Genomic DNA, 16,054 nt, shown 5'->3' with positions numbered 1-16,054 from the left:
AAGACTGAAGGCGGGAGGAGAAGGGGATGAAAGAGGATAAGATGGTTGGATGCCATCACTGACTCAATGGACATGAATTTGAGCAAGCTCCGGGAGTTGGTGATGGACAGGGAAGTCTAGCATGCTACAGTTCACGGGGTCGCAAAGAGTCGGACACGACTGAACAACTGAACTGACTAATAGACTTGGTAAGGATCTAGTATCCAGAATATACAAGAAACTCTTACAACTCAACAACAACAAAAAAAAAACCAACTGAAAAACAGAAAGGATCTGAACAGACATTTCTTCCAAGAAAATAAATGGGCAACAAGCACATGAAGAAATGCTCAACATCGTATTCCTTAAGGATGTGCAAATGAAAACCATAATGAGATACCACATGTGAGATCTGTGCTAAGGTTACCATAATTTAAAAATAAAAGGAAAACAAGCAAAGGCAAGGATAAGGAGAAAATTGCAACCCTCATACACTGCTAATGAGAATGTAAAATGGTACAGTTACTGTGGACCAATACTTCAGCCGTTGCTCAACACATCACAGAATTGTCACATTACCCAACAATCACACTAGGTACAGTTTTGGACAGTTCCCTTTATGCCACTTTACTTTTATGAAAGACCCACATTATATGTGTTTTTGCTAACCAAAAAGAAATCCAAAAAGGATCTTCATTTTTATAAAAAAAGAAAGATAATTAGTTCTTTATTATATCCCATTTCAGCCTACAAAAGATGTCATATGAATGCTCTACTTCCAGATGGCTGGGTAAGCCTGTACTTACTGAAAAGGTTTGAAAACAGATATTCAAACAAGAGGGCTTCCTGGTGGCTCAGCAATAAAGAATCCACCTGAAACACAGAAGCTACAGAAGATGTAGGTTCAATCCCTGGGTCAGGAGGATCCCCTGGAGAAAGGAATGGCTACCCACTTCAGTATCCTTGCCTGGAAAATTCCATGGACTGAGAAGCCTGGCAGGCTACAGTCTGTGAGGTCTCAGAGTTGGACATGACTGAAGTGACTTGGCATGCACATTCAAACAAAAACTTTCTCAAAAATGTTCATAACAGCAATACAGACAATAGCTAAAAAACAGAAACAACTCATCTGTCTGTCAATCAGTGAACAGATACACAAAATGTGGTATATCCATACAATAGAGTTTTATTCAGCTATTTTAGAAAATACAGTACTGGCTTATGTGACAACATACATCAACCCTAAAAATATACTAAGAAGCTAGAAATGAAAAGTCATATACTGTACTGTTGTTGTCCGGTCATTAAGTAGCATCCAATTCTGTGACTCCATGGACCGCAGCATGCTAGGCTTCCCTGTCCTTCACTATCTCCCAGAGTTTGCTCAAATTCATATTCATGGAGTCGATGATGCCACCCAACCATCTCATTCTGCTGCCTTCAATCTTTCCCAGCATCAGAGTCTTTTCCAACGAGTTGGCTCTTTGCATCAAGTGGCCGATGTATTGGATGGAGCTTCAGCTTCAGCATAAGTCCTTCCAATGAATATTCAGGGTTGATTTCCTTTAGGATTGACTGTATAATCCCACTTATATGAAGTATCTAGAATAGGTAAATCTACAGAGACAGAGAGCAGATTTGGGGTTTCCAGGGATGGCAAAATAGGAAATGTGAAGTGACTGTCTAATGGTGTGAATTTTCCTTTCAGAGTGATGAAAAGGTTTTAGAACTAGATAGAGGTAATGGTTGCACAACACTGTGAATGTGTGAATACATGGCACTGAGCTATACACTTCAAAATGGTTACTCTTTTTAAAAAAATTAATTTATTTTAATTGGAGGCTAATTACTTTACAAAATTGTAGTGGTTTTTGCCATACATTCACATGAATCAGCCATGGGTGTACATGTGTTCCCCATCCTGAATCCCCCTCCCACCTCCCTTCCCATCCCATCCCTCAGGGTCATCCCAGTGCACCAGCCTGGAGCACCTTGCCTCATCCATCGAACCTGGGCTGGCAATCTGTTTCACATATGGTAATATATATGTTTCAATGCTATTCTCTCAAATCATCCCATGCTCGCCTTCTTCCACAGAGTCCAAAAGTCTGTTCTTTACATCTGTGTCTCTTTTGCTGTCTCGCATATAGGGTCATCGTTACCATCTTTCTAAATTCCATATATATGCATTAATATACTGTATTGGTGTTTTTCTCTGACTTACTTCAACTCTGTATAATAGGCTCCAGTTTCATCCACCTCATTAGAACTGATTCAAATGCATTCTTTTTAATAGCTGAGTAATATTCCATTGTGTATATGTACCACAGCTTTCTTATCCATTCATCTGCCAGTAGACATCTAGGTTGCTTCTATATCCTAGCTATTGTAAACAGTGCTGTGATGAACATTGGGGTATACATGTCTCTTTCAATTCTAGTTTCCCCAGTGTGTATGCCCAGCAGTGGGAATCTGGGTCATATGGCAATTCTATTTCCAGTTTTTTAAGGAATCTCCACACTGTTCTCCATAGTGGCTGTACTAGTTTGCATTCCCACCAACAGTGTAAGAGGGTTCCCTTTTCTCCACACCCTCTCCAGCATTTATTGCTTTTTTGATAGCAGCCATTCTGACTGGGGTGAGATGGTACCTCTCTGTGGTTTTGACTTGCATTTCTCCGATAATGAGTGATGTTGAGCATCTTTTCATGTGTTTGTTAGCCATCTGTATGTCTTCTTTGGAGAAATGTCTATTTAGTTCTTTGGCCCATTTTTTGATTGGGTTGTTTATTTTTCTGAAATTGAGCTGTATGAGCTGCTTGTGTGTTTTTGAGACTAATTCTTTGTCAGCTGCTTCATTTGCTATTATTTTCTCCATTCTGAAGGCCGTCTTTTCACCTTGCTTAGAGTTTCCTTCGTTGTACAAAAGCTTTTAACTAGGTCCCATTGTTCATTTTTGCTTTTCAATTACTCTGGGGGTGGGTCATAGAGGATCCTGCTGTGATTTATGTCAGAGAGTGTTTTGCCTATGTTTTTCTCTAGTTTTATAGTTTCTGGTCTTACACTTAGATCTTTAATCCACAAAAATGGTTATTTTTATGAATGTGAATTTCACTTTGATAAAAAAAGTTAAATGGACACCTACCATATATAGGCAGAGAGGCAACCAAGAGAAATAAAGGCATATGTTCACTGTACACAAATGTTCACAGCTGCTTTATCTGTAATAGCCAAAAACTACAAATAACCTAAATCTCCATCAACAGACAAGTGATAAAACAAATTTTGGAATATTAATATAATGAAATACATGTACTAAAATGCACTGAACTATACTCTTAAAATGGGTGAATTTTATTCTGTACAATTATATTATCAGATGGATGTTTAAAAGTTAACCACCATTAAAAAAAAACAAAGATATTTATTTAAATTAAAGGAAAAGCACTACATAAGATGCTTTTAAGTCACTTCTCCATCCTAACAAGAGCTGAAAAGACAAATCAATATTTCTTGGATCTGTAAGAGAGGTAACAGCAAACCACTGCCCTCTGAGACTGTAAAGAGGTACATGCAGGGAATCACAGCTTACCTGAGCCAAGAGTTACCAGCTGAAACTGCTGTGGGATCCAGTATTCGGGCAAGAAAACCTAAACTATAACTGACTGACTAATTGCTGGAGGCTCAGCGTGGACAATTTTGAGAGTTAAAAACTCCAGGGGCATACAATCACAGGGCCCCTCACCATTATCACCAGGAACCCAAGCAGAAGTCCACAGTAAATATCAGAGAAAAATTCCCTTACGATTTTGGCAAGGGGAGGGTAAACTACCATTTTTAAATACATCAAAGCACTCTGTTCTTTTTAATAAGGCCTGCCCTCAGGGGAAATTAGTGCATGCTAAGTTGTTTCAGTTGTGTCCAACTCTTTGCAACCCTATGGACTGTGGCCCACCAGGTTCCGCTGTCCATGGGATTCTCCAGGCAAGAATACTGGAGTGGGTTGTCATGCCCTACTCCAGAGGATCTTCCTGACCCGGGATCGGACCCATGTCTCCTGTGGCACTTGCAATGCAGGAGGATTCTTTTAATGCTGAGCCACCGGAGAAGCCCATTTTTAAATACAGCAAAGCACTCTGTTCTTAATTAAGGCCTTCCCTCAGGAGAAACTAATTAACCAGAACCTAATCTGCTAGTGTATTATCAGAGCCTAAATGACCCAGGAAAAGAAAAATATTAATACCAAACTCCACCATACTCTAGCCATCCTGTACCATGGAGAAGGGGAGAAGAAAACTGAGATATTGTAAACTTCACAGTCCAGAGGCATAGCCTCACAAAAAGAATGAGACTTAATCTCAGAACTGGAAAACACTTCCCTTCTTACCACATCTTACCACCTCGTTACTAATGGCTTATTTACAGCAATTCCTTTTATTCAGTACCTCGTATCTGGCTATCAAGAAAAAAATTACAAGAGATATCAAAGAGCAAAATGCACAGTTTGAAAAGGCAGAGCAAACATCAGAACCAGACAAGGGAGGCATGTTGATAGATTTATCAAAACAAGATTTTTAAAAACTTTATTTTGTATTGGGGTATAGCCAATTAACAATGTTGTGATAGTTTTAGGTGAAGAGCAAAGGGACTGAGCCATACGTATACACATATCCATTCTCCCCCAAACTCCCCTCCCATTAGGGCTGCCACATAACATTGAGCAGAGTTCCATGTGTTATACAGTAAGTCCTTATTGGTTATCCATTTTAAATATAGCAGTGTGTAATGTCCATCCCAAACTTCCCAACTATCCCTTCCCATTGCCCACCCTCCTCCTGCCCCAGCCCCCGCCCCCACCCAGAACCAAAAGTTAGTTCTCTAGTCTATGAGTCTCCTTCTGTTTTGTAAGGTCATTTTTATCATTTCTTTTTAGATTCCAATATACACGATGTCATATATTATTTCTCCTTCTCTGACTTACTTCACTCAGTATGACAATCTCTAGGTCCATCCATGTTGCTGCAAATGGCATTATTTCATTCTTTTTAATGACTGGGTAATATTCTAGTATACATATGTACCACATCATCTTTATCCATTCCTATCAGAACAAAGAATTTGAAATAACTATGATTGAAATGCTAAGGGCTCTAGTGGATACAGTAGGCAACATATAAGATCAGACAGGCAATGTAAACAGAGAAATAGAAATCCTAAGAAAGAACCAGAAAGAAATGCTAGAGATCAAAAACACTAATGGAAATGAAGAAAGTGGTAGAATAACTAGTTCAATAAGTCCCCCACATATGAACAAGTTCCATTCTGACAGTGTGTTCCGAAATCCAATAAAGTTAGCCCAGGTAACCAACTAACACAATCAGTAATATAGTACTGTACTGCAGAAGGTTTAAAATATTTTTCATACAACACATAAGAAAGAAACAGACATGAAAAATAAACATTTTTATTCTTACAGTATAGTACCTTGAAAAGTACAACACAGTACAACAACTGGCATACAGGAGATGGCATCGAGTGAACAGGCAAGAAGAGTTACTGGCTAGAGGAAAAAGAGGAGGAGGGAGATGGTAGAGTTGAAGGATCACCAGCACTAGGAGACGGAGGGCAAGCTGCAATTTCACTCATGCCTGACATTGATGGCACAGGTTCTGGTTCCTTGCTGGATTCAATTCTATCTACCCTCTTGAAAAAATTATTCAGTGATGTCTAGGTAGTAGTTCTTCTTTTCTCATCATAGATGACATGGTAGCACTGGGCTGCATTCTGAACGGCTGCTACAACCTTCATGTACTGTTCTACATTTGGGGTCTGTGCCTCAAAAACTAACAGTGCTTCCTCAAATCAAGAAAACTCTCTTGCCATTTCCTGTGTTATGAATTCTTCAGTTACTTCTTCCTCTTGTCTCTCTCAGTCCTTTCTCTCAGCCTCTACTTCATTATGCCTTCATTAGTAAGCTGGAGTTCAGTGAAATCATCCTCTTACAGATGTAGCTCTAACATCTCACTAAGGGTCAATATGCTGCAGAAGACTTCTTTGGACTCCTTATTCACCTTCTCAAATCCATGAAAATCATGAACAAACTACAGGCAAAGGTTCCTCCAAACCCCATTCATGGTGACAACTGTAATTTCATGCCAAGCAAAGTCAATGTTTTTTTACATCCTTGTAGATGTTACAGTCTTTTCAAAACTGTCACAAGGCTGTTCCTGACTCATCACCTGCCTTTACTGCCTGACAAGAAGTGTGATGTAAATACTTCTTGAAAGTTGCTGTAACTCCCTGGTCCACAGGCTGGATGAGTGACAAAATATTTGGTGGCAGATGCACTCCTTTGACGGTAGGATGAAGTCAATCATGAATGAGGGGTGGCCTGGAGCACTGTTGAGCAGCAAAAGAATGTTGAATGGGATATGTCCTTCTCCAAGCAGTATTTCTCGATCTCCAGGATTAAGTGGTGGAAAAGTCAGTCCTGGAAAATGGCCTGTGTAACCCAGGCTTTGGGGTTTCTATTCCACATAACAGGAAGAAAGCACTTGGCTATGTTTTTAAGGGCTCTTAGGTTCTCTGAATGATAAACTAAGAGAATTTTCAGCTTCATATCGTCAGAAGCACTGACATCAAACAACAGAGTTAGCCTATTTTTTTGCTGCTTTATTAAAGCCTGGCATCACTTTTCTTCCTTACTGATGTAACTTCAGTTTGGCATCCTCTTCCAGTACAGTCCTGTCTCATCCACAAGATACCTATTCAAGTCAACATGCACCTTCATCAATAATTTCTTAAAGTATTTCAGGAAATTAATGGGCAACTACTGTATCTGCACTCACCACCTCGCCACTTACTTTTACTCTGTGAAGGTGACTCTAGCCTTGAACTGATGAATCCAGCCAAGATGGCATTAAAAGATGCCATCTGACTCTTCACTCAGTTTCTTCCTCAAGTCTTCATAAAGGCATTGAGTTTCCTGCTGAATCAACATTAAGCTGAGAGGGACTCGACACTGACACTGATCCTGCAGGCACATACTGAGAAGTTTCTCCATCACTTTTCCATGCTTCTTCGATATTATTGTCAACAACATAGGCATAGCAGACTTCACATGTTCCATAATCCTGTTTTTGTTCTTTAGAATCATGCCTGGTTAAATGATTCATGTTATAAGAATGCACAATAATTGCCATCTTTTCACCCTGCTCCACTCTTTCAATTATTTTCACTTTTGTTTCCATCATTATTGCTTTGTGCTATAGTACCAGCTTAGCAGTACTTGGCAGTACCAGCTACATCTCTACTGCTTTAACACTCCAGACATCCTGGGCTTGAAATAAACATACTGTATTCTATACGTTCAGTTTAGTCGCTCAGTCATGTAAGAGTCTTTGCAACCCCATGGACTGCAGCCCGCCAGGCCTCCCTGTCCATCACCAACTCCCACAGTTTACTCAAACTCATGGTCATCCAGTCAGCGAGGCCATCCAACCATCTCATTCTCTGTCGTCCCCTTCTCCTCTTGCCTTCAATCTTTCCTAGCATCAGGGTCTTTTCTAATGAGTCAGTTCTTCGCATCAGGTAGCCAAAGTATTAGAGTTTCAGCAGCAGCATCAGTCCTTCTAATGAACATTCAGGACTGATTTCCTTTAGGATGGATTGGTTGGGTCTCCTGGCAGTCCAAGGGACTCCTCAAGAGACTTCTCCAACACCACAGTTCAAAAGCATCAACTCTTTGACACTCAGCTTTCTTTATAATCCAACTCTCACATCTATACATGACTACTGGAAAAACCATAGCTTTGACTAAATGGATCTTTGTCAGCAAAGTAACGTCTCTGCTTTTTAATATGCCGTCTAGGCTGGTCACTGGAGAAGGCAATGGCAACCCACTCCAGTACTCTTGCCTGGAGAATCCCAGGGACAGAGGAGACTGGTAGGCTGCAGTCCGTGGGGTCGTGAAGAGTTGGACACGACTGAGCAACTTCACTTTCACTTTTCACTTTCATGCACTGGAGAAGGAAATGGCAACCCACTCCACTGTTCTTGCCTGGAGAATCCCAGGGACGGGGGACCATGGTAGGCTGCAGTCCATGGGGTCGCACAGAGTCAGACATGACTGAAGCGACTTAGCAGCAACGGCTAGGCTGGTCATAACTTTTCTTCCAAGGAGCAAGCATCTTTTAATTTCATGGCTACAGTCACCATCTGCAGTGATTTTGGAGCCCCAAAAAATAAAGTCTGTCACTGTTTCCACAGTTTCCCCATCTACTGCCATGAAGTGATGGGACCAGATGCCATGATCTCAGTTTTCTGAACGTTGAGTACATTACTGTACAGTAAAATAGTATACCTTTTTCAACAAAGGTTGTATAGTCAAAGCTATGGTTTTTCCAGTAGTCATGTACGGATGTGAGAGCTAGACCATAAAGAAGGCTGAGTGCTGAATAACTGATACTTTACAATTGTGGTGCAGGAGAAGATGCTTGAGACTCCCTTGGACTGTGAGGAGATCAAATCAGTCAATCCTAAAGAGATCAGTCCTGAATTTTCATTGGAAGTACTAATGCTGAAGCTGAAGCTCCAATACTCTGGCCACCTACTTGATGGGAAGGGCCGACTCACTGGAAAAGACCTTGATGCTGGGAAAGACTGAAGGTAAAAGGAGAAGACAGTGGCAGAGGATGAGTGGTTAAATAGCATCACTGACTCAATGGACATGAATCGGAGCAAACTCTGGGAGATGGTGAAGGACAGAGGAGCCTGCAGTCCATGGAGTCGAAAAGAGTTGGATACGACCTAGCAACTGAACAACAACAAAAACTACACAAAAGCACAACCGTTTGTAGAGGATGCACACATGTGACAATGTATGCCACACACATAATATGTGACTGGACATGCAAACACACATTCCAACCTTTGAAAATTCACAACTTGAAACTTTATACATAGGGGACTTACTGCAGACGGGACAAGGCTGAGGAAAGACCTCTAAAAGCTTAAAAATATCTGAACAGAAACTTTGAAAACTAAAAAGCAAAGAGGACAAAAATCGAGATGAAACAAAACAAAAATAAAAAGAGAATATCCAAGGACTGTGAGACAACCACAGAAAGCATAACAAAAAGTTCTTGGACTACCAGAAGGAGAGAGAAAGTAACAGCAGTAACATTTGAAACAATAACAAAGTAATGTCAGACACCAGACAACAGATCCAGGAAGTTCCAGAAAACCAAGCAGGATAACTGCCAAAAAACTACACCTACACATATTATTTCAAACTATAGAAAATTAAAGATAAAGAATAAAAATCCTGAAAAAAGTCACAGGGGAAAATAATCTTACCTAATAGATAAACAAGAGTAGGAATTACATCCAATTTCTCCTCAGAAACTATGCAAGTAAAAAGAGAGAGGAGTAATATTTAAAGGAGAAATATTTCAAGTATTGGGGGGCAGGGAGGGAGGGGGGGGAAAAGCCTAGAATTCTGTATCCTGTGAAATTATCTTTAGAAATTAAAAAGAAATAAAGATTTTCTTAATCAAAAATTGATGGAATATGTTGCCAGTAGACCTGCCTTTCAAGGTATGTTATGAGAAGCTCTTGAGAGAGAAGGAAAACGATATAGGTCAGAAATTCATATCTACATAAAGAAAAGAAGTTTCCAGAGTAAGTAAAAATAAAATGAAAACTTTCATATGCTCAATTTAAAAAAAATTAAAAGAAAAAAAGAGTGGCGCTAAATATAGGAACAAAGAACAAGGGAAACAAATAGAAAACAGTAACAAATATGGTAGATACTAATTCATCCATATTAATAATCATTTTGTATGCCAACGGTCTAAATGCACCAACTAGAAGACAGATTTGTCACAGTAGATCAAAAAATAAGACCTAAGTATGTTATCTCAAGATACCTACTTTAAACATAGATTAAAAGCAAATGGATGTAGGGATTTCCCTGAAGTTCTGTGGTTAAGAATCCGCTCTTCCACTGCAGGGAGCATGGGTTTGATCCCTGGCCAGGGAACTAAACTCTCAAGAACCATGTGGCATTGAAAAAACAACCAACCAAACAAACATATATATATACATATAGCATTACTATGAACAGGCTTCCCTGGTGGCTCAGCGGTTAAAATGTTTGCCTGCAATGCAGGAGACCTGGGTTCGATCCCTGAGTCGGGAAGATCCCCTGGAGAAGGAAATGGCACCCACTCCAGTATTCTTGTCTGGAGAATCCCATGGACAGAGGAGCCTGGTAGGCTACAGTCCACGGGGTCGCAGAGTCGGACACGACTGAGCGATTTCACTTCACTTCACGAACAAATCTGGGCTTCCCAGCTGGCGCTAGTGATAAAGAACCCACCTGCCAATGCAGGAGATGCATATTCGAACCCTGGGTCGAGAAGATTCCCTGAAAAAGGGAATGGCAACCCACTCCAATAGTCCAGTATTCTTGCCTGGAGAATTCCATGGACAGAGGAGCCTGGCATACTATAGTCCATGGGGTCACAAAGAGTCGGACACAACTGAACGACTAACACACACATGAACAACTCTATGGCCATAAATTTTATAATTTGGATGAAAGTGAAAGTTGCTCAGTTGTGTCTGACTTTTTGTGACCACATGGACTCCATGGAATTCTCTAGGCCAGAATACTGGAGTGGGTAGTCTTTCCCTTCTCCAGGAGATCTTCCCAACCCAGGGATTGAACCCAGGTCTCCTGCACTGCATGTGGATTCTTTACCAGCTAAGCCACAAGGGAAGCCCAAGAATACTGAAGTGGGTAGCCTATCCCTTCTCCAGAGGATCATCCCAACCCAGGGGTCGAACAGGGGTCTCCTGCATTGCAGGCAATTTCTTTACCAACTGAGCTATCAGAGAAGCCCCATAAAACAGACCATTTCTTTGAGAAACACAACTTTTGCTGAAACACAATAAAAAATAAACAGTCTGAATATAACTGTATTAAAGAAACTGAAACAATAATTAGTAACCTTTCAAAACAGAAAGCACCAGGCCCAGACAGGTTCACTGTAAAATTCTATCAAACATTTAAGAAGAAATTATAGCAATTCTCTACAGTATCTTTAGAAGACAGAAGGAGAGGGACTACTTCCAATTTACTCCATTAGGCCAGCATTTACCTAATACCAAAAAAAAAAAAGACAATGACATCACAAAGAAAAAAAAAAAAAACACGTCATGAATATAGATGCCACAATAAAATATAAGTAAATAAAATCAAACAATGTATAAAAAGAATGATATACCACAGCCAAGCAGGATTTACCTCCGTTATGCAGTCATGCATCTTGGTATTTACCCAAAGGAGATAAAAATGTATGTCCACAACAAAACTTTCACAGAGATATTTACAGCTTGGAAGCAGCTAAGATGTCCTTCAGTAGATGAACAGATAAACTAAGGTACACCTAGACAATGGAACATTACTTAATGATAATTGCTGGGAGAAATATCAACAACCTCAAATACGCAGATGATACCACTCTAATGGGAGAAAGTGAAGAGGAACTAAAGAGCCTCTTGATGAAGGTGAAAAAGCAAAGTAAAAAGGTGGCTTAAAAGTCAACATTCAAAAACTAAGAACATGACATTCGGTCCCATCACTTCATTGCAAACGCAAAGGGAAAAAGTGGGAGCAGTGTCAGATTTTCTTTTCTTGGGCTCCAAAAACTGCAGATGGTGACTGCAAGTCATGAAATTAAAAGACCCTTGGATCCTTGGAAGGAAAGCTATGACAAACCTAGACGGTGTATTAAAAAGCAAAGACATCACTTTGACGACGAAGGCCCACAGAATCAAAGCTATGGCATTTTCAGTAGTCACGTATAGACCTGAGAGTTGGACCATAAAGAAGACTGAGTGCTGAAGAATTGATGCTTTTGAACTGTGGTCCTGGAGAAGACTCTTGATAGTCCCTTGGACTGCAAGGAGATCAAACCAGTCAATCCTAAAGGAAATCAACCCTGAATACTCATTGGAAGGACTGATGCTAAAACTGAAGCTCTAATACTTTGGCCACTTGATGCAAAGAGCTGACTCATTGGAAAAGACCCTGATGCTGGGAAAAACTGAAGGCAAGAGGAGAAGGAGGCGGCAGAGGTTGAGATGATTAGATAGGATTACCAACTCAATGGACATGAATGTGAGCAAAGCTGGGAGATAATGAAGGACAGGGAAGCCTGGAGTGCTGCAGTCCATGGGGTCTCAAAGAGTTGGCCATGACTTAGCAACTGAACACCAACAACAAAGGTAGAATAGTTGATAAAGAATCCAACTGCCAATGTAGGAGACACAAGAGACATGGATTCGATCCACAGGTTGGGAAGATCCCCAGAGTAGGAAATGGCAGCCCACTCCAGTATTGTTGCCTGAAAAATTCTATGGACAGAGGAGCCTGGCGGGCTACAGTCCATGGGGTTGTAAAGAGCTAGATATGATTGAGTAAGCAGGCACAGAATGTATAACATCAAGTTGTGGGTGTTGTGTAGTCACTAAGTTCCCAACCCAGGGATGGAGTCCACACCTTCTGCACTGGCAGGTGGGTTATTTATCACTGAGCCACCATGGAAGGAAAGAAATTCTTAACTGGGTTCTTGCCCTAGTGAGAACTGTGGAATTATGTGTGATTTAGAGTAGGACTCAATTTCTTTATGGGAATCTTAATACCTTGCAGGGTCATAAGATCCCAAGAAACTGTTAAGCTATATAAACTGTAAAGCACTATATAATCCTGAAGTATTCTTATGACTAAGATTATGGGACAGACTTGAAAAACAAAAACATCTGACCATGCCCAGCATGATGATCAATAAATATTTACTAAATGAATAAAAGTATTTTACTTTAGAATCATTGCAAAGGAAGTTATAGGAAAAATGGATCAAAAAAACTGACTGTGAGATATTCTTCAATGAAAAACTCCACACCAGTTTTAAACCAATTCCACAGTGAATAAGCCCCAAATATTTCAAAACTACAAAGCCTACTACTAATACGAAGACCATTCATTTGTAAGAGAAATTTCAACAGCAGCATTCCAGCAAAATAGATAAATTAGAAAATCTGAGAGCAAAAAAATTTGTAAGAATGTTTGATATTAGGCTACTGGAAGCACGATAGAAAAGGTGAGGCATAAAAAATACAAAACCCAGGCAAGACTTAGTATTTAGTTTGGGTTTAAGTTAACCCTCTACATTAAGCTTACATTCTAAGAGAAAAATCCATCAGTGCTTCCCTCAGTAATTTTAATATTCTTTTGCAAAGAGTCAGACACAATTGAGCACACTAGCACACACACAAACTGCACTGAGGAAGAAGCACTTCACTGGGTAAGTCTAGGAAGGTACCTGAAACCTACTGGGTCAAATTTTAAGGAGAAATAAAAAAGGTCAATGACTAACTGCACAAATATTATAGAAGAGATCTGGAGTATTGTGGTAATATCACAGAATATCACAGGATGGAAAAGAATGACAGAAAATTATGAGGATAATTCTTAAAAAGAGGTTGGAACCAGACTGAGGTTTCTGGGGGGAAAAAAAAGCTAAGAAATTTGAAATACATATGGTGGATGATGGGAAGTCATCAGAAATTTTTTAAAGAGCAACATTTGGAAGGAGAGATTGCAGACAGAGGCAGGAAGCATTACAATAAATCAATCAGTAAGAAGTATAAAATTTCTAACAAAATCTAGTTTTTGTCCTAGTTTGAACATTTTACTGTGTGAGAACAAATTGCTAAAACCCTTGTAGGCTCAGTTTTCTTATCTGAAAATAATAGTAAATATTACAATGCTATTTTGAAGATTAACGACATAATGTACATACAATGCTTAGAGTAACTCAATATCATAGGAGATACATGTATCATTCACTATGTACCACACACTATTCTAAGATTTTAATGTGTACTAATTCATTTGATTCTCACAATAGTCCTACCAGATAGATATTGCTATTATCTCCACTATAATTGAGGGAATTTAAGCACTGAAAGGTTAAGGAACTAACTGCCTTAGGGTCAGACAGCTACCAAGTCACAAGAACAGAAATCAAATGCAAGCAATCTGGCTCCACTTTCATGATCTTAACCAACATATTAACAATGCTTCTCTAAGAGAGACCAAGTCAGTGTTTTTAAAATATTCATCAAAACTTCTAACCTTCAAATTAAATTTACACAACACTATCCTCCAGATTTATGGGATTATAAACTCTGAGATTTGAAATACAGGAATCAGCACTTAACATATCCTTCAAGGTAATGTGTACACAATAAAAATTGAAATTCACTGATTCAGGTAGACACAGCAAAAAAAGAAAGAAGAGAGTCCAGGTAACGAAAAGGAACAGAAAATGTAGAGATGAATTCTACAGGGGAAATTACCATTTGCTGGTAGCTTATAATAAGTAGAATCATAAAATCTGAATTAAGCAAACCTTAACAAAGTATAGCTAATGTCTTGCTGCAGTCCTACATAAAATGTTTAAATTTTAATGACCATAACTACTGAATATTTACATTTATTTTTCCTGGCTAATAGTGAAACAAAAGTTCATCAGCAGGGACGGGAGAGTAGGAGTAGCCAGCACTGGACAAAGGGAAATTTATTCTGAATATTATTAAGTCCTACTTTTTAAAAGAAACTTATACATTTATATGGTATGATACCCTGATGTTTAAATCTCAGAAGCAGCATAAAATATCTGATCCTATAAAGCAATACAAAATTAGTCTGACAGTTTTCAACAAGCCAAGATATAAAATTTCTACACATTTAAATGCTTACTTATAGTTTGCACGTAGGGTACACATTTAAACTATTCCAGAAGGCGTGACTTTGTTGGGAGGTTAGATAGAATTTGATTTTTGAGGTAGCCGGTCATTAAAAATAAGTAAAACAAAAACCCAAAACAAAACCTGATGTCAGAAAATTTAGTACTTTCGAAATGACTCCACAACAACCTAATCGGCCAATGAATGACGGGGATGAAAAGGCAGGTCTGTGGAACTAAACCTTATCCCTATTGTTAGCAAACTAACACCCTTGTGACTCACCACTGTTACTATATAGCCAATTTAAATAAGCAAGAGTCTCGGATTTTTGCGGTGCACGAAAAATGTCAACCATGAAAGGCAAATATCCAGGTTTTGAATACAAAGGATACTCAGATTTCAATTTAAATCCCCACCAGGTATTTCAAAGACTGCCAATTCCCTGCGGTCCACTGTAAGAAAGACTACTCCTTTTAGAAGGAACTCGGAGCCACGTAGAACATTTCTTCATTCTAAACCTGCTCCCAACCTTCCACCTTTAATAAAGGAAGATTCTTTTGCGTATGGTAATACTTTAGCAATAACTACTGCTGAAGCTTCAGTATTCGAACCTACTTGGCGGAAATACTGAACTGCAATTACCAGAAAGTCGACAGTTTAAACAGTTTCGGGGGCGGTCGGGCCTCCGAATCCCCAACACTCTAGAGATGCTGTGTGAGCCATCTCTTTGGAGCGCTGACCCGGGAGAGGCTCCCCCTGCGCCAACTTCCCAAAGTCCTCACATGCGGCCCCACCACAGGACACCCCAAAAGCTCTCTGAGGCCCCCGCTGTACTGTCCGGTCTCCAGACCCCTGACCCATCCGACGGTCCTGCTTCTCTCCCTGGAATATTCCATTTCTTGCTGTTCCACGTCCACTCACCAAGGCGCGCTGGGCAGAAGTTCCAGAGAGGCCGTGTCACTTTTCCCTTCCCGCGCTGCGCCACAGGCCATCCGCGAGCTGCTACAGCAAACGGCCCACACAATTCAAATTCTCCCACTTCCGCCCGCAACCCGGAAGGAAGGCTCAGCCCCGCCCCGTGAAGGGCGGGGCCCGCTGTGACGCGGAAGTTGCGGAAGGACGAGGCGGGTCCCGGTTCTAATACCTCGCGTTGGCTTTCCTGCTCTTTTCTCTTCGCTTCAGTTTCTTTTGCATCTCCCTGCTTAGGTCTGAAGAGAAGTGAGGGAGCGGGGTTGGTATTTCTGCCCGGTGGCTAG

The 16,054-nt window shown here is 40.2% G+C and overlaps 1 protein-coding gene across 2 annotated transcripts in view; it reads right to left on the bottom strand.

The window, feature by feature from the left end:
- The window catches only part of G2E3 (G2/M-phase specific E3 ubiquitin protein ligase), a 63,575-nt gene extending 47,730 nt beyond the window's left edge, over positions 1 to 15,845 (bottom strand). For both annotated transcript variants that reach the window (XM_061159054.1, XM_061159055.1), the window contains exon 1: positions 15,720 to 15,845. In XM_061159054.1, the coding sequence (XP_061015037.1) occupies positions 15,720 to 15,790 (71 nt within the window). In that variant the 5' untranslated portion in view covers positions 15,791 to 15,845. The remainder of the gene's footprint in view (positions 1 to 15,719) is intronic.
- Between the last annotated feature and the right edge of the window lie 209 nt (positions 15,846 to 16,054).

Source organism: Dama dama, chromosome 13 (assembly GCF_033118175.1).
Source record: "Dama dama isolate Ldn47 chromosome 13, ASM3311817v1, whole genome shotgun sequence".
NCBI lineage: Eukaryota > Metazoa > Chordata > Mammalia > Artiodactyla > Cervidae > Dama > Dama dama.
This window is presented reverse-complemented; position numbering and strand designations above follow the sequence as displayed.